The 25,592-nt window shown below is 44.7% G+C and overlaps 2 protein-coding genes across 6 annotated transcripts in view; one reads left to right on the forward strand and one right to left on the reverse strand.

Annotated features, from left to right (window-relative positions):
* The window catches only part of SYAP1 (synapse associated protein 1), a 32,348-nt gene extending 17,589 nt beyond the window's left edge, over window positions 1–14,759 (reverse strand). Inside the window, exons 1-4 of one of the 2 annotated variants that reach the window (XM_059050868.2) lie at window positions 14,386–14,759; window positions 7,587–7,705; window positions 6,711–6,777; window positions 2,939–3,012 (exon numbers count right to left, since the gene is read on the reverse strand). In XM_059050868.2, the coding sequence (XP_058906851.1) occupies window positions 2,939–3,012; window positions 6,711–6,777; window positions 7,587–7,705; window positions 14,386–14,578 (453 nt within the window). In that variant the 5' untranslated portion in view covers window positions 14,579–14,759. The remainder of the gene's footprint in view (window positions 1–2,938; window positions 3,013–6,710; window positions 6,778–7,586; window positions 7,706–14,385) is intronic. The other variant, XM_059050869.2, reaches the window with a different exon arrangement.
* Window positions 14,760–21,000: 6,241 nt separating this feature from the next.
* CTPS2 (CTP synthase 2) overlaps window positions 21,001–25,592 on the forward strand; it is a 130,587-nt gene continuing 125,995 nt past the window's right edge. The window contains exon 1 of one of the 4 annotated variants that reach the window (XM_059050840.2): window positions 21,001–21,303. The gene's annotated coding sequence lies outside the window, so the exon portion shown is untranslated. Of the gene's footprint in view, window positions 21,304–21,339; window positions 21,528–22,196; window positions 22,265–25,592 lie in introns of those variants that run through there. The other 3 variants (XM_067024006.1, XM_059050843.2, XM_059050842.2) reach the window with 3 other exon arrangements.

Genomic DNA, 25,592 nt, shown 5'->3' on the forward strand with positions numbered 1-25,592 from the left:
AGTGTCGTCACTTCTGGGAAGCTTCCTTGGGATCATCCTTATCCCGCTCCACAATAAATGAGATGCTCCTCTCGCTGCACGTCCTTAGCGTCCTGTATTACATTCCTCATTCCAGGGAATAATCCTGTATGTGCGTTCATCGAGCAGCTCTCTAGCAAGCCTATGGGCTCCTGCAGGGTGGATCTCATTTATCTCAGGTCCTAGGAGAAGGCTTGGCCTACAGTAGTTACTAAAGTCGGTCTGCTGAATTGAGTTCAACTTCTTTTCACGTATTACGTGGTCCTATGTGGCCCTCCAATATAAAGAGCTTAAAGGGTTACTCTGCTACATACTCTGAAGTGTCCCAAACTAGTGCCTGGTAAGTTACAGAATGTCAGGCAACTCCGGCAGACGCTGCTAACCGTCTCCCAGTATCCATTTCTACCTTCCTTTCTTTCAGGATCACAACTCTGAGTTCCAGCTGGGCATGTGGTCACACAGCCAGAGACCGGATTTCCAGGCTCCCTGGAGTACAGGGGTGGCTGTTGTGTCTAAGCTGCCAAAGGGGTGTGTGCCTGAGTGCTAAGTGCAGTTTGCGGGTCTCGTCCTTCAGGCGGTCTGCTACAGCCACCTCTTTCCCAGTTCCCACAGGCTGGAACACAGTCATGCACACCATGTCCTAGGGGCTGCTTGGGAGTAAGACAAGAAGAACTTAGGTCTCTAGGTGACTTCGTTGGGCAAAGCACACCTACTGAGACCACCGACCTCTGGACTGACTGTGAAGGGGAAGGAGGGAGGGAGGGAGAGAAACTCACAGCTCATTTAACCTACTGTGTTTTTAGATCTAGTATAGCAATTGAATCTATTCCTTGACACATTCAGCAGCCACCATGAAGGTTGGATTGAAGACTGTTTTGAAGCCTCTGGGTCATGCCGAAATCTCGGATGCTCTCTTGTAGGCGTGCCTGGGTGCAACGTTTATTGCATCATTTATTCAGCAGATGATCATTTGGCACCTGCTATGCTCTGAGCTCCACGCCACCTGCTCAGCAGGGCACAGCGCAGATGGAGTCCCTGCCTTCACGGCACTTACATTCCAGCTGGGGGTGGTGGAGCGGGAAGAGAGACACAACGGTTTAGACTGCCAGGGCTCTGAGCTGCTGCACCTGGGCGTGCAGGGCTAAAGCGTGGTGAGGGAAGGCCTCTAGGAGATGTCATCTGAGCTGGGAACTTGTGGAATGGTGCAGGGTGAGGTTCCAGGAAGAAGGGACAGCAAGCTCAAGGTACTAAAGCAGGACAAAGCTGGAGCTATTTGTACATCAGAAAGCAACAGTGGCTGGAGTGCTGGCAATCAGGCCAGTGGGGCACGAGGGAGCAGTGTGCAAAGCCAGGGGCCTTAGAAGCCAGCGGACAGAGTTTAGATCTTAGTCTACGAGAGGTGAGACACCACTGAAAGGGTCTGTGTAGGAGAGTGACACGAAGTGTGTTCACCATAAATGGACCCCTCTGGCTGCTGAGATGCACTTGTACTGCAAAGGGGCAAGGATGGGACAACAGTCGGGATGGGGTGTCTTGGGCAGAAGACGATAGCACCAGAACCATGGTGACAGCAGTGAACTGGACTGGAGCTATGCTCTGAACACGGCACTGTCAGGATGGCGTCGGGGAGGCAGGACTCAAGAAAGACTCCCCTAGAAAAATGTGTGGATAACTGGAGTCTTTTATTCTGAGATGTAGAAGATGAGGAGAGGGACAGGTATGGGGGACAGAGGGGTTATGGGGACTTGGTTGGTATCTGACATTTACCCTCAAATGACACCGAGTCTCACTGTCAAAATTTCCTTCTGGGGATAAATTATTGGTGTGTGATGTCAGTGTCAAGTTTGGCTGTAACATGGTAAACAAAATACATGGTGTCCACAATGAACCTGGAATTGGATGCTTAGGTCTTTAAGGATTTACTAATGGGAGAAGAAAACCTTAAAGTGCCCTGGGGCACTAGAAGGGAGGCAAAGCCCAGCTCTACACTTGTTTGTTTTCTAGACCAAGCTTCCATTTCTGACTTCGGTGAAAAAAAAAAAGAGTGGGTTAAAAATAAAGCTTGAAAACCACTGATATAGTAAAAAGCCTTATTCGCTGCGTCCCATGCCAGGTGGGGTTCTGTATGCTGAGGACAGAGATCAAAGTCAGCCTCTGCTGAGAGTTCACAGCCCAGTGGAGACACAGACACGAACTGAGGGTCAGGGACTTCCCTGGCGGTCCAGTGGTTAAGACTCCACACTCCCAATGCAGGGGGTGTGGGTTTGATCCCTGGACAGGGAACTAAGATCCCACATGCCAGACGTCCACGAAAAAAAAAAAAGTGATGGTCATATCTGAGAGTCTCGGTCCCCACACCTGTACAGTGGTGATAAAAGCCCCTACCCACCTCACAGGCATACCACGAGGCTCAAAAGAGATAATGTGTGAGAAGGTGTTTCCTGAAACTGTCAGGTGCTACACGATTGTTAGGTGGTATCACTCTGTTCCCTCTGAAGTCCTGAGAGAACATTTTGTGGTGCAGCATATGGAATTTTCTTTCTTTCAACTTCAGTTTCAGACAAATACATATAGTAGTTAAAGAGAAAATTTAGAATACAATCATTTCATTCAGAAGAATTAGAATGCTGTCTAGAAACTTCATGATTACACATCTCAAAAGACTGTCTTAATAACATAAAAGAATCCTTTCAAGGCTGAAACAATTATTTTGTGTAATAGGCTAGACTTTTCCAATAAGAGAAAACTACCTAAGAAAAAAGCAAATTTAAAGTCAGTGAAAAAAAATGATGAAAGTTGATGTGTACATTCCTAACATCTCAAAATATTTTAAAAATTGTATAGAAGAAAAACATTCTGCTAAGGATAAAGTCATGATAGGAAGGAAGTATTTCTATACAGGGTATCACAAGATACTTACAGCTGATAGGGCCAAGATTTGTTGTTGAATTGTTTCTTCATCATTACTATCAACCCATGGTGGTACCGCTGCTTCTACAAGGTTTTTAATGGCAAAGAAGAAAAGAGAAAAACAGGTTACAAGGGTTAAACTGCGATCTGTGGGTTGAAAGAATGAGAAAGCTTCCACATAGCCATTTTAGCAATTTACTAATAAGTTCCAAATACGAACGCTCATCACAATCTTCAGACTTAACATATGAATCTTAGGCATGTATGCATTTGATTTAAAAAATTCCTTAAATTATACAATGGAAAAACTGGACAATGCCTTGACAAGGTGACCAAAATCAACATCACTAACGAGGGAGAGATGGCCTTTGTGGGCCTCCAGAGGCAATATCCCGAGAAGGTCACAGCAGCTATGTAGTATTCCGGCCAAGAATGAATAATCTGAATCTAATCATGAGGAAATATCAGACAAAGCCCAAACGAGAAATGGTCTATTTAAAAAAAGGAGGGGGGAGTATTCTTCAAAAACATTAATGTCATAAAAGATGAAGAAAGGCTGTGAAAATGTTCCAGATTATAGGAGGCTAAGAGACATGACAAAAAGTGCAGAACTGTACCCAGGACTGGATGCTGTACTGAGGGGGGAAATGTATAAAGGACATTGCTGGGTCAAGTGACAAAATTAGACTATGAATATGATATCAATGTTAAATTTCCTAAAGCTGGTAACTGTACCATTGGAAATGGTACCATAGGAAATGCACACTGAATGGAACGGAAAAAAAAGACACAGAGTGAGACAGAGAACGTAAATGATAAGGCAAATGGACTATAACAATCTAGGTGGAGGGTATACGGGTGTTCTCTGTACTAGTTTTATTGTAATTTTTCTGTACATGGAAATTATTTCCAAATAAAAAGCCTTTATAAAAAGTTACTGTACTTGATTCATGACAAAAGGTGATAAGGAGGTTGCAAGATAAGGGTTTAGGAATGGAGAAAAGGGTTGTCAGGAGTGAAAGCAAATGAAGAAAGAAAAGGGCAAATTGGAGGCAGTAAACAAAAGGGCTGGTCCTCATATTTTTGCAGAAACAGTGCCTTTTACTATTATTCTTCAAAAGTCAAATGGAAGACACATCCTATTGGGTACCAACTGATAGAAAAGTTATCTGCATGCATGGATGGATAGATGGATGGATGGATGGATGGATGGATGGATGGATGGATGGATGGATGGCTGGACACACACATGGACAGGCATCTGGTTCATTCTTTGGCTCATCCTAAACAAGCAAATGGTGGCAATTATAATCCAAATTCTGTTAATTATAAGGTAAAATTAACATATTCTCATACTTTTTAAAAAGTTAGGGTAAAGCCCCTTCAAAACTTTTTTCTTACACTGTTTAACATTTTGGTCTCCATTTTCAGTCTATTTACCTTGGGTAGCCTCTGCTCATACCACTTACCCTAGAATAATGAGGTCCTCCCAAGGCCCAAGCTACTGGTATGGAGGAGACACCCCCTCATCTCCCTGTTCCTCTAAGATGGTTCTTTTTAGGGTAACCAATAACCTCCTGCTTGTCCAATCCCATGGATATTTCTTAGTTCTTTTCTCCCTAGGCCAGTTTCCTTATCTGGAAAATGGAAATAATAGGAAGTACTTCAGAGTTACTGTGACCGTTAAGGGAAGAGATGCACGTGCCTTTCCTCATGGTCACTGTAAATGGAACTCACCTGACCTTGCTCTCCTTGAAATTCTTCCCTCTCTGTGCTTTCATTGCTTCTCTCTCCTAGCTGTTCTCTCTCTCAAGTAAATGGGCACTAGTTTTAACGGCAGATGTGTTTCATCACTTACTAGCTGAGCAACCTTCAGCAAATTACTTAACCTTGCTGATCCTTCCTTTTATTAAAGGAGATGTTGTATATAAAGTGCCCAGCAGGCTCTCAGAAACTGCCGACTCCCTCCATTCTTCCCCATCCCCTCAACACTGTAGATCTCTACTCAGCACTGTTCACGCTTGACACGCTCTTCACTGAGGAGCTCACCTACTCTCATGGTTTTTACATGACTTGACTAACAATCCGCATCAGCAGACAGAATTCTCCTCCATGCTTCAAACAGGACTAAACTGCTGCTGAACCCCGTTCCATTAATTTAAAGCAGTGCTGACCAACAGAACTTTCTGCAGTGATGGAAATGCTCTATGTCCGCACTGTCCAACATGGGAGCCACTAGCCCTATGTAGTGATCAGGCACTTAAAATGTGGCTAGTGTGACTGAGGAATGGATTTTCCCAATATGCCACCGTTGTTCCCTTCCTTGACTTTGCACATGTTCCTCTCACCAGATGTCTAATAAGCACCTCAAGCAATTCCATTCCTGGGTATATATCTGAAAAAAACAAAAACACTAACTCAAAAAGATACATGCACCCTTATATTCACTGCAGCACTGTTTACAATAGGCAAGACATGGAAGCAAACTAAATGTCCATCAACAGACGAATGGGTAAAGAAGATGTGGTGTATATAAATATACTCACATATGTGCGCGCGCGCACGTGCGCGCACACACACACACACACACACACACACACACACACACACACACACACAGAGGAATATTACTCAGCCATTAAAAATGAAATTTTGCATTTGCAGCAACATGGATGGACTTGGAGGGCATTATGCTAAGTGAAATAAGTCAGACAGAGAAAGACAAATACTGTATATCACTTATATGTGGAATCTAAAAAATACAACAAACTAGTGGATATAACAAAAAAGAAGCAGACTTACAGAAAGAGAGAGCAAGCTAGTGGTTACCAGTGGAGTGGGGGAGGGGCAATGTAGGAGAAGGGGCTAAAAAAAGGGTTATTATGGGATTATACAAAATCAAGTGTGGGAAACTTTTGAAAACTGTAAAGCACTAAAGAATTTAAAGAATCTTTCACTCAACTAAAAAAAAAAATGTGAACCTGCCTCCAAATCTTTCACCCCCACTCTTTCCACAGTTCCCATCTCAGAGGCACCAACGAGCTCCTATACCAAGTCTCTGAGCCAGGGTCAACTTTAGTGCTTCCCATGAATCACTAAGTTATGCTAACCTGTATAGTAGTTTATTTGTCCCAAAGAGCTACTTCCCACTTTTGAGTACTTAGGAGCAACAATGCCTGATGGGAACTCACCACAGGACTAACTAGTTCTTTTCGAATCTGTGGTACTGCTCAAACCAACTTAAGTATTTTACACTACTTTTGCCAAATTCAAAGTCATGAGGCCAGTTTTGTGTCGGCACACCACCAAACAGTAAAAGCAGGCATTCTGAGATCTTGCAACTGCAAACATTTAAACAAGCACTTGTCAGTAAAGAAATGTATTGAGTAAGCTCCCAAACTCCCTGTGACTTTTCACGGCCCTCTATCACTTCCCTGGAAAGCTCTTTCGTTTTTTTCTTCTGAACAGAATGGGAAGGGAGCCAACATTTGCTAAGTGCCTATTAGGTGTACATCAGACACTGTGCTGGACCTGTGATAAAATGAGAAATGAAAGCTCACTGTCTCTCTGTCAGAGCCAGCTCCCCAGAAGGGCTACCTCACCCACCATCATAGCCGCCAGGAACTATTTCCTTGCTTCCTTTAAACCCTGAAGGTTTATAGGTTTGTCCCCACTAGTCTTTGTGCTACCTGAAAGATGGGGGTGTTAACTTAAGACATTTTTGTGTTCTCAGAGCCTTAGCGGGCCCTTTGGCAGGAGAGCAGGCCATGTGTAAACCATACCTGATTTTTTGATATGCTGCTCCTCAACAAATCTCTTCTGTTCCTTCTGGAAGTCTCCTATAATTGTCTGTTAAAAAATACATACAGTTATCTTACTTTGAGAAGCTTATTATTAGATAAGAATTACATGCAAAACTTGTGAAGTCTATTTGAGATATTTTATTCATTTCCTTCAAATAAAGAGACTAAAAAAAGTGATACTTCTTCCCTTCCCCAATAAGAGGGGATCTTCGACATTTCTGAACTCTAAGTGTTCAGCTGCCTTTATGACAGATGATCTTTTCAAATGCAAAAATAAAATGAGTTAAAAACTGAAGTTTTGTTTTATTCCATAAAACAATAAAAGACAGGTCAAATCTCATTCTAACAAATCATACATACAACGAAAATATCTAAATAATAAGCTGTCTAAAGTTTAACTGATGACCTCCTTAGTTCAAATAGTTACCAACATAAATGAAATTCCCTGGGCCTGTACCCCACCACTGCAAAAATGGACAAACTCACTCCTTAGTCTTAAAAGGGTTGCTCCTATTGGTCTAGGACTTTTAAAACTTACCCAAATGATACAAAGGCATAAATGTATTCTGAAATGGTTATAGTTGAAAATTAAACTCACAATATGAAAAGCTTAGTATTACCCAAAAGTATCAATGTACTTTAGAATATATTAAAACAAAAACAAAGGTTATTTAAATCAGGTAACTTATAGCTACTTATTATACAAAAAAAGAGAGAAAAAAACCCCAAGAATATGATATTTATCAGAATATGATACCCTACTTGGGTTAATAAAGTTCGTAAGAAGAAGGGACGATTATATTAGCTGTTAATAAATTTCATAAACTTCTATTTCCAAAAGATATTTAAATGTACCTTATCAATGATGTCATCTATCTTTCCTTCTTCTACTGATTTCTTTATTGTTTGTGCTGTTTCAGCAACTGATTCAGTTATCTTTTTTGTAGCAGCAGTTGCAAAGTTAAATAGATAGTCTGTAAAGAATAAAAAAGAGTCTATGCTCCATTCAAGTACAATGGTTATTGTATTTGTGACTTCTCCCTTAATAAATGCTTGTACGACTCTTAAACCGTAGGGCATGTTCCTTGTTAATGAGGACTTGAAACAATGAGCGTGAATCGACAGTGCTCCACTTTCTCAGTGGACAGGCCATCCATACTGGGCCTTTAATTCATTGCTTTCAAAGACTGTTAGCATAGTTCCCAGTTCACCTTAGTAGCTGTTTCAAACTTATCTTGCCCTTCTCCAGTCTCTAGTTCTAACTTATCTCAGCAAGTAATCTCTCCCCCCTACTTTACATAAGATCAAGGCTACTTTTTATTTTCTTTCCTTCTTAGACCCGAAGTATCCCATCTTTATTTTCTCCTTCCCTCTCGATCAAAAGAGGAGGAAAAAAGCCCCTCCTCTCCTAGATTAACTCATCCCATGATAAATCTGGGGGAGTTTTTAATAAACAGAAATCTCAGCAAGCCCTAATATAAATCTCTTCACTAATAATAATGAGCAAATATATAGAACGAAATTCAAGCTGGAACATACGAACTTCACAAGACAAAACGAAAACACAAAATTAACTTTTCTAAAGACCTGAAAAGACAGTTGTATCAAGGCTCTTTTTGCACTATGATATGAAGGTGTATTTCTAGACAAATATCATTTCAAAGTCCACATTGTACAGAATCTGGGCTGCAGGAAGCGACCTGAGGCAGGTCGTAGTGGGGGTTGCTCCGGGCAACTGGCCTTCAAATCTCATCACACAGAAAATGCTCCGTAAGTTAGGGCAGGCTTGCCTCTGCTACTGGCCCGTGCTGAGGGGGCAGGTGGGCTGACTCACAACACTCAGGCAGGGAGAAGACCCCGCTAAGAACGGCCCAGGGAGCCTGGCACCCCTGATTAAATGGGTGGTGCCACAGAAAATCAGCAGATTCGTACCGCTACCTGGGAGCAGAAGTACTATCTCCTGACCCGAAGGACCATCTCTCCCACCTACCACCTCCTTTAGCGTTAAACAGTCTCCTTTCTCCCACCGCGTCTGAGGGCGTTCATCTGTTCCCTGTATCAACACCCACTGTGACTATCTCAGGAAGCTCCTTGTCTCTGGTCTCATTCCTGCCATCCTCCTCCTCCTATTCTCCACTCATATGACCACAAGAAATTCTCGAGGTTCTCTAAGGAGGTCCCAAATATGTTATTCCTTGGTTTGAAACACTTTTATCGGCCCTCCCTTTTCCTGCCTAACTCTATGCATGCTGTGAGCCCCCGCTTACACATCGCTTCTCAAGAAATGGTCCCCGGCTCCTTGGCCAGTGTAGGTATCCCTAAGAGGTGTTCCCTCACTACATGTGGTGTCAGATCAACAACATCTATGACACTCTATCCATTACTTGGTGAATGTGTCCTCTGAGCTAGACTGAAGACCCATCCTAAGCCCCACTGGGGCAGGGACCAAGGCTGTCTGATTCACTAGTGTATCCCCAGAGAGTGACCAGTAAGTACTCACTAAATGCATGAATGGCGAGTGACATAAATGCTGAGCTTTAGGGAGATCCCTGATTTCCCTTTGGTTGTGACTAGTCTATTTACCCAGAGTGGTATGATAAAATGGGTAGACAGCCACACTACTTCCTAAAAATATTCTCTGCAGACAGACAAATCCAAACTTCTAAAAGAGCAGGGTCCCCTGTAAGATTTTCTCAGGAATACCTTTTGAATTAGATTCGTCTTTTTTTTTTTTTTTTTGGCCGCACCATATGGCTTGTGGGATCTTAGTTCCCCAACCAGGGATCGAACCCAGGCCCCCTGCACTGGAAGTGCTGAGTGAGTCCTAATCACTGGACAGCCAGGGAAGTCCTGAGAAAGCACAGTTCTTGCCCTCAAGGGATTTCCATTTCTAAGCAAACAAACCAACAAAAAAGGATTCAAAGACAACAAGAGGAGCAAGATTATTCATTAAACTGAGGTACCCCAGAAGGGAGGGATGTCTCCCCCAAGAGTAATTAGAAATTCCGAAGTCAGAGGAGTGGGTGGTCGGAGAGCAGGACAAGACGTTTTCAGGTAGGATGCTCAAATAGAGCAGAAGTTTGCTATTGTGCAGAAGAGAACCGCTGGCACCAAGTTAAAGACAGTTTTTACGAAGTGGTTAGAAAAATTGAGACAGTTAAGAGTTAACAGAAAGTAACAATGTCCACTTCAGAGACTTAGGCACAAGGAGAGCGGGTCTGAACTGAAGCGGCAACCAAAGAAAAGCAAGTCTAAGTAAAACGTGAGTAGACGCAGCAACTTTATGGAAGGAGGGGGCAGATCACTAACACTTCACCTTCATTTTCATCATGCCACAACCATCCCAGGAAGAGTGGGTATAATTAGCCCGGTTTACAGATAGGGAAGCCAAGGCACACAGAGGATAAATGATTTGTCCATGAAGGTGGGGCAGACCTGGCTGACTGCCTAGCCAATAGCCTATCCCCTTCCTCCTACCTAAAGAAACCCCAATTTTGGTGGGTGCTCAGCAAACCTGGGGGTGGTCTTGGCGACCCCTGACACAAACAACAAACATCTTTTCTGTTTAAGCCTGTTTGTTGGACTTACTGTAATTTGCAAATGACATCACAATAAAGACAATAAGTAGTATAGGGAATTCAAACACAGGCTACCTGCCTCTAAATGGCAAGCTGGTGCGCCAATCCCACACTGCCTCACATCAGATGAGCAAGCGACAAGGGCCTGCAGAACTGAATGGATGGTAAAGGTAAAGAAAAGCGGGAAGGTTCTCAAAAGGTCAGAAAAAGTGTAAATTTATCAGAGTAAAGAGAGGAAGGTAGAGTTTAAGGCTTGCTTCTAGAATAGGAAAATAATAAATAGACAGTGGTTTTTTTTGTTTGTTTTTTGTTTTGTGTGGTATGCGGGCCTCCCACTGCTGTGGCCTCTCCCGTAGCGGAGCACAGGCTCCGGGCGCGCAGGCTCAGCGGCCATGGCCCACGGGCCCAGCCGCTCTGCGGCATGTGGGATCCTCCCGGACCGGGGCACGAACCCACATCCCCTGCATTGGCGGGCGGACTCTCAACCACTGTGCCACCAGGGAAGCCCAGACAGTGGTTTTTAAGGCAGCTTTAGAAAATTAATATTCTTATGAAAAGGCTGGTTAATTTTTCAAAAATACTATTTCACACAATTTTAGAATCTTCAAGTTGGAAGGGACTTTAGCACTTACCTCATTCAACCTCCTATCCAGGTAGCCCCACTTCTAGGGATGGGGAGCACATGACTTCGAAGGGCAGACAATTATTACTGTTATCCATCTCTAGTTAGAAAATCCTTTTCACATCCCTTGTCATTTCTACCCCTCAGACTTAGATCTGTCCTCTTAAGTAACATAAAATGACTTCTTTTCTACCAAAAACCTTTAAAAATTTTGACCAATGCCCCTAAAATTTCTTCTTCTTGAAGCTAAAATCCTCTGTTCTTTTTAGTATTGTTCACAAGCCATGGGATCCAAGCTCTTGACCATCTGTACTGCCCTCCTCATGGTAAACCTGGGTTTCTCATCACAACCGAACTGGGTATTTTACTTCTATATCGAATATCGAAGCAGACATATATTTTCCTACATACACAACTAACTTTTGGAGTCCTTAGTTGTAAACTAAGCAAGTGAGGCATCTAGAACTTGAAATGCACTTTCCCTATAGAAAAAGAGGATGGTCTAATTAACACAGTTCTACTGCAAATACTAATAGCATTTTTCAAAGGAGAAGGAAGAGGAGGTGGCCCTTCCTCCATTCCTGGGTACGGACTGGCCTTAGGTACAGTTTTGAAAAAGCCAAAACTCATCTCTGGCCACCCTCCCACTTATTTACGCTGTGTGAATGACTCAGATACTACACTCTCAGAGGTATGGGTTTGTTTTAGAGAAAGAGTATGGATAAGAGTATAGATAATCGGACTTTAGCAAAAACCAACTAACCAATCTGTGCTGAATAAGAACTTACTCTGGGGTATGAGGCCTTGGGAGGTAAGGAGAAGCTCTTCAGTGAGTTTCCTAAAAAACTGCCCTCCTTCTGTGATCACAGCAAGTCCTAAGTTCATCAGGAGGGAGAGCCAAGGATAAGAAGGTTTAATTTGGGGTTAGGAAGTGGAATATAGGCCTGGGTGTCCGCCACTCCTAACTGGTGCCTACTTTATAAAGTTGCCTAAATGTAGAAATAGGTCACTGTGAACCAGAAGTATTTATGCTCCAATCTTGAAGGGAGGCACTCAACAAAAGTTTACAGAACAAATGGGGCCCCAGGAAATTCCATGTGGATTTTATTATTATTATTATTTTAAGAAACATTGTTTTCCAAATATTTCTTATTTAAAAATAATTTATTTTTATTATTTATTTATTTATTTATGGCTGCGTTGGATCTTCGTTGCTGCGTGCAGGCTTTCTCTAGTTGCGGTGAGCGGGGCTTCTCGTTGCGGTGGCTTCTCTTGTTGTGGAGCACGGGCTCTAGGTGAACCGGCTTCAGAAGTTGCGGCTCGTACGTTCTAGAGCGCAGGCTCAGTAGTTGTGGCACAGGGGCTAAGTTGCTCCGTGGCATGTGGGATCTTCCCGGATCAGGACTCGAACCCATGTCCCCTGAATTGGCAGGCGGATTCTTAACCACTGGACCACCAGGGAAGTCCCTCCATGTAGATTTTTAAAAGGCCAAAGAAATGAATCTACTCAGTGGGAATCAGGCACAGAGATGTTTAACTTCAGTTTTCAAAACAGAGATGGGTCTTTTTAAAGAATATACCTCTTAGGATCACTATGTAGAAATAAAAAGTACTTAATCATCTCTTGTCTTTTTGAGGGGTTGTGTACAAACTAGGACCTTTACATCTTTTTAAAATCAAATTTCGGAGCCCAAAGAGATCTAATTTCTTTGGAAACTTTGCATTCACGGTGCGTATGTGGGTGGGGAAGTACTTCCATCTAACCTTAGCCTACCCAACCTCAAGAGAGTCTGGGGAGGGGGACTTCCCTGGTGGCCCAGTGGCTAAGACTCCGTGCTCCCAGTGCAGGGGGCCCGGGTTCGATCCCTGGTCAGGGAACTAGATCCAGCGCTGTAACTAATGCAGCAACTAAAGATCCTGCATGCTGCAACTAAGACCCGGTGCAGCCAAATAAATAAATAAATATTTTAAAAAAGAGAGAGAGAGTCTGGTGAGGAAAGAAAGGGAGGGCAGCATTAAGCTCCAAAGTAGACATCCATATCGAAAACATTAAGAAAATATTCGGAGGTCTTTATTATGAAATATAAACATGAGACTTCAATAAAGCCCTAAGTTTTAAGAAGCCACTTTTGATACTCCTCTGAAGATAAACGAAAATGATTCTCCATGTTCTATGAAATCGAAGAAACAATCACACCCAGCTTTTCCTAAGGTGGTCCCACTTTTATTTCTCCCAGCTACCTAACATAGCCTCTCTGCTCTAGTCAAATTCATCTCCTTACATCTCTCAAATATTCCAAACTCGTTTCTCCCCAATTTTCCACACAGGAAATAGTTGTTTCCTCTAGTGATTTCATTGCATAACACTTACTTTTATTTCTCTTGTACACTGTTTGGAGGCTTGGGGCTTAGACTGTGTACTGCCATGATTTGAGATTATACCTGTTCTCCCTGCCTCTCCACCCAACAGTAAACTGAACGTTAGAGCCTTTCTTACTCAAGTATGTGTTTCTCCACTCTCACGCTTCAGCCTGTCCTATGCTCTTGCCTTGTAGTATCTTGAAGTAAATTCTTTAAAATTGCTTGCCAAATTTAATCTCTCACTTGTAGTATTGTCTGCTTTAGGGCCACCTTCTTAAAGACGTTTTCTTTGACTATTTAAGCCTGCCAAGGTCTCTCCAGGAGCAGAAATACTACAGCATGTGTTTATTCTGCATGCCTATTATTTATACCCTCCTCCCGAACTAGACTGTAAGCTGGGAGAGAGCATGGGCTTTGAAATTAGACAGCTCTAGGTTCAAATTTCACTTCTACCATTTACTATCCGCATAATTTTGGGCCGCTAACTGCGCTCGTTCTCCCAACTCACTGGGGTGTTTAAAGAGATGAATCGTTCACAAAACATCTAGTGCTGAAACTTGCAACACAGACAATAACTGGCAACTACTTTCCCGCCTTAAGGAAAAAGGTCCCAATGCACCTAAAAGGACATGAGCATGCCTGCCATAGGCCTTAATAACTCCTCAATTTACTTGGGACGACACATTCTGACCTAAGGGCAAAAAGGCACTCGAGCCCCTCAACGTCCCCTGTCCTCTGGGTGGGAGGCGGTTGAGGTGAAAGTTGGTGAGTTGAACAAAAATGATTCCTCGTCAAACCTAAAGACGTGGAGCCCCACTGCTTTACTGTGGCCCTGCTCCCAATGTTGACACACTCTGCAAAGAGTGACATATCACTAGGAACTTCAAGCACAGGATTTGACTGCTAGATGAAGCTTCGGCCTTGCCCAGATCCTCACCAACCTCTCTGGTCCCCAGAGGACCGACCGACAGACACACCTTCCTCTCCCCACCCCACACCCCCGACCATTGGTGGCCCACGCCCAGCGGCGGCAGGACGTGGGATGCGGGCGCTCTCCGAAACTCTGTGGTCCCGGAGGCCGGGGGAGACTCACTGCCGAGGCCTTTGGCCTGGTGAAGGAGCTCCTGGTCCCCGGCTTGTTGTAGCTCCCCCTCCGCGGACTCCGCCACCGCCTCGGAGCGCTGCTCGGGTGGAGCGTCTCCCTTGGGCTGTCCGTCTCCCTGGTACTGCCGGCCATCCGCCGCCGGCTGCTCCAAGCCAAACCAACTGCTCAAACCCCGGAACATCCCGCCCGCGGGGCCGCCACCGCGATCAGGGTCACCGGAGACCCTATCGGGTGCCGCCTACTCCCGACTCCACAAGGCGCGTCTCCCAAGGCGATATTCGGAAGTGCGACCTCGGAGAAGCCAGTCTAGGTGTTGCCCCGCCTCCACTGTTACTCAGCCGCCGGCCGCGCTAGCGTCACTTCCGGCCAAAGGCCCCGCCCTCCCCGCTGAGTGCTTCTTTCGTAACTCGATTAGGCGTTTGGAAACCGGACAAAGGGCTTTCCCCACGTAGCCCAGCTGCGCTTCCTTTTCTCCTCCCCCGGCTTTGTGGGTTCCTGATCTAGTCGAGTACACCGCGTCTTTGTCACTCTAAGCAGCTTGGCTGGTGGTTTAGCCTCACCTTTTCTGGTTCATAAGGGTGGGCCCCGCGGACATGGATGTCTTTAATCTCCTTCTGAGTCCACATCAAAACTAGCCCAGGCCCTCTGTGTCCACCTACCAATTTACAGGGAATACGGGGGACGGAGGAAACTTTTAAAGGACACCACGGGATGCAGGGAGCAGAATCTAGGCTGTGAGAGACCATAGGCTGACGACCTTGTTTCTTCAAATAAATTGCAAGGAAGAGGGGAAGGGGAACCTATAGATTAAAAACGATCTAAAAAACAACCCATGGCAACTTGCGGATTTTCTTTAGATCCTCAAACAAAAACAGGGGGGAAACTTTTTTGACGTTTATAAGAATTGGAAATTTGGGGACCGGATAGTTCATGAGATTAAGAAATGGTTAAGTTTAAAATATTTTAGTTGTGCTAGATAAACATAAAATTTACCATCTTACTCATTTTTAAGTGTACAGTTAAGTAGTAGTAAGTACATTCACATTGTTGTGGAACCAATCTCCACAATTGTTTTCCTGTTACAAAACTGAAACTCTGTACCCACTAAACAACTCCGTTCTCCGTTCCCCCCAGTCCCTGGCAACCAATCTACTTTGTTTCTATGATTTTTGACTACTCCAGGAACCTCATGTAAGTGGAATCATACCACATTTGTCTTTTTGTGACTTGTTCATTTCATTGAGCAAATGTCCTCAAGGTTCATCCATGTGTTACAATTTCCTTAAAATTCTGACTTAAAAAAGGCTACTTCGAACACTCTTTGACATAAATTGTAGCAATATTTTTTTGGATCTGTCTCCTAAGGCAGGGGTCCCCAACCTCTGGGGCCGCACAACAGGAGGTGAACGGCAGGCGAAAGAGCGAAGCTTCATCTACAGCTTCCCATTGCTCGCATTACCGTCTAAACAGTCCCCCGCCCCCCGTGGAAAAATTGTCTTCCACGAAACCGGTCCCTAGTGCCAAAAAGGTTTCGGACCGCTGTCCTAAGGCAAAGGAAACAAAAGCAAAAATAAACAAATGGGACCTAATTAAACTTAAAAGCTTTTACAGAGCAAAGAAAACCATTCATAAAATGAAAAGACAACCTACTGAATGGGAGAATATATTTGCAAAGGATCTGACCGATAAGGGGTTAATATCCAAAATACAAAAACAGCTCATACAACTTAATATTAAAAAAACCCAAACAACCTAATTAAAAAATGGGCAAAAGACCTGAATAGACATTTTTTCCAAAGAAGACATACAGATGGCCAACAGGCACATGAAAAGATGTTCAACATCACTAATCATCAGAGAAATGCAAATCAAAATCATAATGTGATATCATCTCACACCTGTCAGAATGGCTATCATCAAAATGACCACAAATAACAAATGTTGGTGAGGATGTAGAGATAGGGGAACCCTTGCACACTGTTGGCAGGAATGTAAATTGATGAAGCCACTGTGGAAAACATTATGGAGGTTCCTCAAAAAATTAAAAATAGAACTACCATACGATCCGGCAATTCCTCTCCTGGGTATATATCCAAAGAAAATGAAAACACTAATTCGAAAACATACATGCACCCCAATGTTCATAGCAGCATTATTTACAATTGCCAAGATATGGAAGCAACCTAAGGGTACATCAACAGACCAATGGATAAAGATGTGCTATATATATAAAACGGAATAGTACTCAGCATAAAAAAGAATGAAATTTTGCCATTTGAACAACATGGATGGACCTGGAGGGTTTTATGCTTAGAGAAATAAATCAGACGGAGAAAGACAAATACTGTATATCATCACTTACATGAGAAATCTAAAAAATAAAAAACCAGTGAATATAACAAAAAAAGAGGCTATCTTAAAAAAGGCTGAAGAGTATTCCATTGTATGTATATTCCACATTTTGTTTACCCATTCACGTGTGATGGACATAGGAATTATTAATTTTTATATTGTGGTAATTGTGTGTGTGTTTAAAAGAGTTCTAATCTTTTAGAGTCATACTGAGATATTTACCAATGAAATAATAGGATGCCTGGCATTTGCTTCAAATTAATACACGATGGGGGAAATGGGTGGGGATACAGATGAAACAAACCTGGCCATGGATTGATAATTGTTGAAGTTCGAGTTTTAGGTTTGCTTTTCTATATATTCAACTTTTCCCACAATAACGTGCAAACAAATGGACAACAACAAAAAACTGGCCAAGTGAACAACTTCCCCTTCAGAGTAGGGAGTTCATGAATGTATTTCTCAAGCACAGTCTTAAGCATTCTGTATTCCTCCACCCCCCCACCATCTTGAGAAGAGTAGCCTAGTTCCAGTGACCTGTGTGAGTATGTGGGGGACAGATTACAATTTCGATTTCCTTGCTCTCTAGTTTTCCAGCCTGAGGTATATTTACAATTCTGGTCCAGGACTTTTTTTTTTTTTTTTAATTTGGAGTATAGTTGCTTTACACTGCTGTGTCAGTTTCTGCTGCACAGCAAAGCGATTCAGCCATACATGTATATATATCCCTTCTTTTTTGGATTTCCTTCCCATTTAGGCCATCACAGAGCACTGAGTAGAGTTCCCTGTGCTATACAGTAGGTTCTCATTAGTGATCTATTTTATATATAGTAGTATATATATGTCAATCCCAACTTCCCAATTCACCCCCCGTCCCCTTTGGTATCCATACGTTTGTTCTCTACGTCTGTGTCTCTATTTCTTCTTTGCAAATAAGACCATCTATGCCATTTTTCTAGATTACACATGTATGTGTTAATATATTTGTTTTTTTCTTTCCAACTTACTTCACTCTGTATGACAGTCTCTAGGTCCATCTACGTCTCTGCAAATGACACAATTTCATTCCTTTTTATGGCTAATATGCCATTGTATGCATATGTATGCATATGTCCACATCTTCTTTATCCATTCCTCTGTTGATGGACATTTAGGTTGCTTCCATATCCTGGCTATTGTAAATAGTGCTGCAGTGAACATTGTGGTACGTGACTCTTTTTGAATTATGGTTTTCTCCAAGTATATGTCCATTAGTGGGATTGCTGGGTCATATGGCAGTTCTATTTTTAGTTTTTTAAGGAACCTCCATACTGTTCTCCATAGTGGCTGTATCAATTCACATTCCCACCAGCAGTGTAAGAGGGTGCTTCAGGATTTCAGCTTAACAGGCCCAACCTACTTCTTTTTTTCCAAAGAGCTTTATCGAGATATAATTCACATGCCATCCACACCTGTTGAAACTGTACAATTCAATGGTTTCTGTTGTATTACACCATTATTATTTTTTAAAACTTATTTAATTTATTTTTGGCTGTGTTGGGTCTTCGTTGCTGTGTGCAGGCTTTCTCTAGTTGTGGCGAGCGGGGGCTACTCTTTGTTGCGGTGCGCGGACTTCTCATTGCAGTGGCTTCTCTTGTTGCGGAGCACAGGCTGTAGGCGCGCAGGCTTCTGTAGTTTCGGCTCACGGGCTCTAGAGCGCAGGCTCAGTAGTTGTGGTGCATGGGCTTAGTTGCTCCGCGGCATGTGAGATCTTCCCGGACCAGGGCTCAAACCCGTGTCCCCTGCATTGGCAGGCGGATTCTTAATCACTGCACCACCAGGGAAGCCCCATTAATTTTTTAAACTGTGTAAACATACATATAACATAAAACTTGTCATTTTAACCATTGTTAAGTGTACCATTCCGTGGCATCAATGACATTCCAACCTGTTTTTAGAGTCTGGGTATTGATTAACCTTTGAAAGTCAGGAGATATCTTAGGACCAATGCCTTTCTAGGATTTAGTCAGAAACTGAAAGTGGTCAACACTTTCCAGAAAAAGGATATTTGATTCAAGGGTGATTGGAATGAGCCTGGAATTTCGGTCAGAAGCCTAGGACAGGGGTGCCAACTCCACTATCTAATGGGTGAGTAAACTTGAGTCATTACTCATCCTTTCCCCTTCGAGTTTCTTCACCTATGAAAGGACTACAGTGCTGACCCTTCTGATAGCAGAGGTGGGGGCCATCCCTTTCAGCCTTACTTTTGCTCTATCTCCACCCCAAATCATGATGATGTCCATGTTCCCCAGGGTTTACAATCGTCCTGAGGTTAGAATTCTTCAAAACAATCGATTATAAAAGAACACGAGGGACTTCCCTGGTGGTCTCGTGGTTAGGACTCCACACTCCCACTTCCAGGGGCATGGGTTCAATCCCTGGTCGGGGAAGGGGAACCAAGATCCTGCATGCTACTTGGCGCCTGCCAAAAAAAAAAAAAAAAAGTAAAATAGAAAAAAAGAACACAAGCCATCAACTTAATGACAGACTTCTTTTTCTTCTTCTTCTTTTTTATCCTCAATGCTATACAGGCCATGAATAAAACACCTGTTGAATGAGGGTACACTCTGATCCCACACAAATCAGTCAATCTGAACCCTGTTATCAAATTTGTTTTTCTGCTCAAATATTTTCCCATTTTGGATTAATGGTACAATAGTTATCATAACCCCTTTGTATTCACAAAGTACCCTTCATCTGTTGACCTCGTAAATTAATAGAATAAGGATGAGGCCTTATATCCTGTGGTGAAGAGTCTTACTTTAGGGACAGATATTTTGGTCACGGCATGTCCCATCTCTAAGCCTCAGGTTCTTCATTATAAAAAGGGGATCTTAATAGCTGTCCTGGTTGTAAAAAGGAAACAAAGTACCGACATGTGGAGGGAAGCCTTACATATGTGGCAGGTATTAAGTATCACCGTCCATGTCAACATGTTTCACAAGCATTCTTTCCACTGGGTCCTCCTGGAAGACTTGTTTCACAACAAAGCCCTCTGTGCTTCCACCCTTTTTACAAGGTGCTTTCTCTTTAAAAAAAAAAAAAAGAAAAATTATTTCTTGGCCTCCATGGAGACTTGGGTCTCCCCTACCATTCCTGCTGAGTGGAGCCTTTGCTCATTTTCCCAGGTGACATCACCAGCCTCAGCTCCTTACTGCTTCTTCCATGGCACTGCTCTGTCATTCTTGATAGGGAGAAACTCCCTTTTGTTCTGAAACTCATCGAATTTTGCCAGACATCTCTCTACCCTTCTTTGTTGCTGTCATTTACTAGCTTCGGGGTCGCTTCTCCACATTCACTGGAGACTTGGTTCCTTGGCCTCAACTGACTCCTCCGATTTCCGCCATCCTTCCGGGGGCCTTCAATGTCCCCCACACTGGCCTGGTGGGCGCTAGACCCAATTCCAGGGACGCCCATCTCACCTGACTCCGTTCCGGAGTCAGACCCTAAACTGGATCATCTCCTGGAATTGCTTCCCCTTTGACATCGCCAACACCCACACTGTGGTGACAACTCTTCAGTTCCTTCATTCCCACAGGCCCTCATCTTTTGGTCCATCTCTTTTCTCTCTTCCAGTCTATCCGCTCCCTGCTCCTCCCTTCCTTTCCTCTGGGGACTAGACCCCTGGCGCGTCACTACCATCACATTCTTTCAGTGCCCTTAACTTCCTCACTCTCATCCTTCTACTCTACTCAACCAGCAAACTCTGGTTTTATCAATATCAATATTTATGTACCGACCTATAGACATCTTGCACAACTATAGCTGGAGCTCATTACACAATGATGGTTTCTAGACTCCACTGGGTCTTCAATGACGCTCTCCTCATTTGGCCCTCTAGTGACTCACCTGGTCATTCAAAATTTTCACCACTTTCCTAACTATTCCGTCTGATTCCAAACCCTCCTAATGTCCCTAGTTAGATCCTCTCTCCTTCAGTGGTTTATGTTCTTCCCTTCGCCTTAATAACCTCCTGTGTCCTTTCCTGGCACCAAGCCACTAACCATCCTCCAAATACTCTGAAAAAGTCACTCGGCGAAGCCCTGATTGTCGTCCTCCTGCCCCTCGCATTTTAAATGTTAATTTTTGCTACACGCGCACTGTTCCAGGAACCTGACTGATTCCAGTAGAGGTGTAGCCCTCCCCCCAGATTGTGAGCCCCTCAAAGGCCGGCATCCCATCTGATCGTCGTCCTCTGCTCGGCGCTTCCGCAGTTGCTCTCCGTGACCGAGAGAAGCTCTTTGCGGCGCCGAGAGCGGGACGCGAGGACCCGAGCAGGGTCTGGGCGTGCCGAGGGGCCGGGGCGCCGGGACCTGGCGCTCACCCGAGTCTCCGAGGTGCCGGTGCTCAACAAGCCGCGGAGGGGAGGAGCAGTCCCCGGGCTGAGCCAGGCCTGGGGCCAAGTGCGTCCAGGGCAGAGGGTGACGGGAAACCACCGACGCCTGAGGAGTCACTTTTGGGGCGCTTGTTTCGGAGCGTTGCACAAACCCGGGTGCCAACCCCGAGCTCACCGGAGTGAGTCAGTGGGGCCCGCGGCGGCAGGAGAGGGGGAGGTGGGCGAGGAGGGCGCCATTCACCCCGAGGCCCGCGCGGGCGGCGGGAGGGACACGGGGGCGACTCGGGAAACCGCTGGCGGCGGACCCCACCCCAGCCCGACAGGTGAGCGCGGGCGAGCCTCGGGGCGGAGCTCGCCGGCTCCACCAGCCACCCTCCGCGCCAGCGCCGCCGCCAAAGCACAGGTAACTCCCCGCCCGGGCCTCAGCGCCGGGGCCGCCCGCCAGCCCGCGGCCCCAGTCCGGCGCGCACATGGGACCGGGAGCCTTTGTCCCCTTCGAGGGCGGCCGCCGCACGCGTCCCCGCAACCTGTGCTCTCCGCCCGCGGGCAGACAGCGGCGGGGCAGGGCCGGGGCCCTGGGAGCCCGCTCTGCGGCGGCCCGCGGCCCGGGCTCCGGAGCGCCGCGTCTGCAAGCGGCGCTTCGGCGCGCACTCCGCCTCGGAACCGGGCGCTGGGGCCCACCGCGGCCCCCGCCCGGTTCCTCCCGGGCCCCAGGAGCCCCGAGATGGCGTTGGCGGAAGTGCAGCCCCGCGCGGAGTGAGATGGCCTTTCTGTCTCCTCCCCCGCCCGGGGCACTAGTTAAACCGCGACCCTCGCGTTTCCCGGGTCGGAGCTGGTTAGGGCGCTCTGAGCCCGAGTCCGCTGCTGCTACAACATAGCTTTCTTTGTAAAACAGTTTCTCCACATTTGATGTCTAATTTACGTTCAGTAAAATGCCCGCATTTTAAGCGTGCAGATCGGGGATTTTGACAAATTATACACCAGTGTAACCACTACCCCAACGTAGACATAGACCGTTTCCATCACTCCAGAAAGTTCTCTCGTGCTCCTCTCCGGTCGATCCACAACCGCCCTCACCCCTTGATTTCCATCAGAACTTAGTTTTGCCTGTTCTAGAACTTCATAAAGTGGGCTCATTCAGTAAGTACTCTTTTTTGACTACTTTTTAAATGACCGTCATTGAGAAGGTATCTCTTGGTGCTTCTGTTTTTAGTTGCTTTAGGCCTGCATTGTCCAGTGTGAATTGAGATGTGCTGTGCATAGACACACCTAATTTCGGAAGACATTACAAAAAAAAAAGGGATGTAAATTATCTCACCAAAATATTCTTACATTGATTATGTGTTGAATGATAGTATTTTGGATACATTGGACTAAATAAGATATTATTTAAATGAACTTAATCTGTTTCTTTTTACTTTTTTATATGGCTACTGGAAAATTTAAAATTACACAGTGTAATTTTTTTTAATGTTTTTATTGCACAGTGGACAGCCCTACACATGCCTATTTTACAGACAATTGGGTCTGCTCACTGCATATAAGAGTAAATGTAAATAATGGTCTTCACAAGAGAAAAAAAATCCCGATTCTAGAAGTAGCTTGAAGAACCTGCTTTTCCTGTTGTTTTAAAATTTTGCTTCAAACTTACTTGTTTGCTTAAAATAGATAGAAAGGACTAGGTGTCTCCTTGATATTGTTACATTTTCAAAAAGGACTTTGTAAAATATCTGATATGCTTAAAAAGGTATCTTGTGCTTTTGAAAATATGGAAAAGTAATAATTGCCTGCAACCAAACCACCTAAATATATATTAAAATGTAGCATTTTGGTGTAATTTGACCAGTCTTAATTAAAAAAAAACCGTTGAGATAATAATATATTTAATTTTATATTCTGCTCTGTTGTGTAACATAAGCATAGCTTATTTGAAAGATCCTTAGGCTTTTTGACAACCACACAATGTGCCTTCTCATAAACACTCTCCAGTTTTCTATGGCATTTTTCCATTTTGCTAACTTTTACAAATGGGAAGTCATTTTAATAGTGTGACAGTGCCAGAAAAAGGTAGTTAACAGAACAGCTTATTTGTCCCTTTATCCAACAGGAAAGGTGAAGACCAAGAGGACAGGACCTTGACTTTTTGTTCACCCCCATATCCGCAGGACCTGGGAACACGTCAAGCACATAATTGTCTGGAGGAAGAAAATTTCCTTCTACCCTTCTAGGTTCTGGCTTCTCTAAGAATTAAGTTGACATGAGACAGATTAACAGGAGAAAATCAAATAAAAGTTTAATAATATGTATACATGGGAGAGACCCAGGAAAACTTAGTTACTTGCTAAAATGGTTGAAACCCTTGCCTTAAATACCATCTTCAGCTTAAGACAAAAGAAGATGTTGCAGGTAGTAGTTTGGGACTTCAAAAGGGAAGAGGGGGCTTCCTTGGTGGCGCAGTGGTTGAGAGTCCGCCTGCCGATGCAGGGGACATGGGTTCGTGCCCTGGTCCGGGAAGATCCCACATGCCGTGGAGCGGCTGAGCCCGTGAGCCATGGCTGCTGAGCCTGTGTGTCCAGAGCCTGTGCTCCGCAACGGGAGAGAGGCCACAACAGTGAGAGGCCCGCATACAGCGGCAAAAAAATAAATAAGGGAAGAGAGCAGGGCTTCCCTGGTGGCGCAGTGGTTAAGAATCCACCTGCCAATGCAGGGGACACGGGTTTGAGCTCTGGTCCGGGAAGATCCCACATGCTGCGGAGCAACTAAGCCCGTGCGCCACAACTACTGAGCCTGTGCTCTAGAGCCCGCGAGCCACAACTACCGAGCCCACGCTCCTAGAGTCCGAGCTCCACAGCAAGAGAAGCCACCACAATGAGAAGCCCGCGCACTGCAACAAAGAGTAGCCCCCGCTCGCCACAACTAGAGAAAGCCCACGCACAGCAACGAAGACCCAACACAGCCAAAACTAAATAAATGAATAGTTAAAAAAAAAAAAAAAAAAAAAGGAAGAAGGCAATTCACATGGAGATGGAAAGGCAAATATTTTAGTAAACAAAAGTTTGCTAGGTCAGGCAGAGACAGTGGGACACAGAGTGGACTCTGATCTCTAAGAGCTTCCCCGACCACATCTAGCTCATATTCTCTGAAGATATCTCTGGTGATAGCTCTATGCCAGGAACAGGCCTTTTATCTAAATTCTTTAGGCAGCAAAGGGGGCAATAAAAAAGAAGGACTTCCTGAGTCTTCTGTTTCTTAAAAATAATCAAAACTAAATTAATGCTCATGCCAAAGAGGCACATTTTGGTGTGGCAGATTTTCCTCCTCTGCCTGTTCCATAAATGTTTATGAGCTGACTGAATCAGTGAGTAGAGGGCTCTGAGAAATAAGAGCTAACCTTGACTTAGCACTTGGGCGCTCTCGTTGTAAATACCCACACAGCTCTATAAGGCTGGCACTGGTATTATTTCTGTGTACTACACAGGTGGAGAAAATTGAGGTTTAGAAAGGTTGAAGTTGCCCAGAGTCATAGCTATTAAGTGACAGCACTTGAGCTCAGGCTGTCTGACTCCAGAGGAGGGACACTTATCAAAATAGAAAAAAATCAGCAGTGGGATGAGTAAGGGAAGACTGTGATGAAATTCCCACTCTAACGACTACCTCGGCTAGTAGAAGTGGCAAGAGATGAATATTCAGATACATTTTGGATCTATAGGATCTATACAGGGTTTGGAGTGAAAATCTTTTAGGCTAAATCTAGCTCAGGTGAGTGGATGGCCAGGTGGCTAGTAAAGAGGAACGGTGGGGCTTCCCTGGTGGCGCCGTGGTTGAGAATCCGCCTGCCGATGCAGGGGACACGGGTTCGTGCCCCGGTCCGGGAAGGTCCCACATGCCACGGAGCGGCTGGGCCCGTGAGCCATGGCCGCTGAGCCCGCGCGTCCGGAGCCTGTGCTCCGCAACGGGAGAGGCCACAAGAGTGAGAGGCCCGCGTACCATAAAAAAAAAAAAAAAAAAAAAAAAAAGGAACGGTGACATTGAAAATGATCATCTGTGTTGTGTAGAGAAAGGCAGGCCCAGGGACTTAAGGAAGCCATTTGGGATGGGACTTGTATATTTTGGATGGCTTCAGTTTACTTGCCTTGACGGTGGTCAGCTAATTCAAATTGAACTCACAGCTCTGAAGTGAAAGGGCTCTGCACCTTTTAAGGCTAGTTGGGTTTTGTTTTTTTTAAAAATTTATTTATTATTTATTTTTGCCTGTGTTGGGTCTTCGTTTCTGTGCAAGGGCTTTCTCTAGTTGCGGAGAGCGGGGGCCACTCTTAGTCGCGGTGCGCGGTCCTCTCACTGTCGCGGCCTCTCGTTGCAGGGCTCCAGACGCGCAGGCTCAGTAGTTGTGGCTCATGGGCCTAATTGCTCCGCGGCACGTGGAATCTTCCCAGACCAGGGCTCGAACCCGTGTCCCCTGCATTGGCAG

The sequence above is a fragment of the Kogia breviceps genome, chromosome X (assembly GCF_026419965.1).
Source record: "Kogia breviceps isolate mKogBre1 chromosome X, mKogBre1 haplotype 1, whole genome shotgun sequence".
Taxonomy (NCBI): Eukaryota; Metazoa; Chordata; class Mammalia; order Artiodactyla; family Physeteridae; genus Kogia; species Kogia breviceps.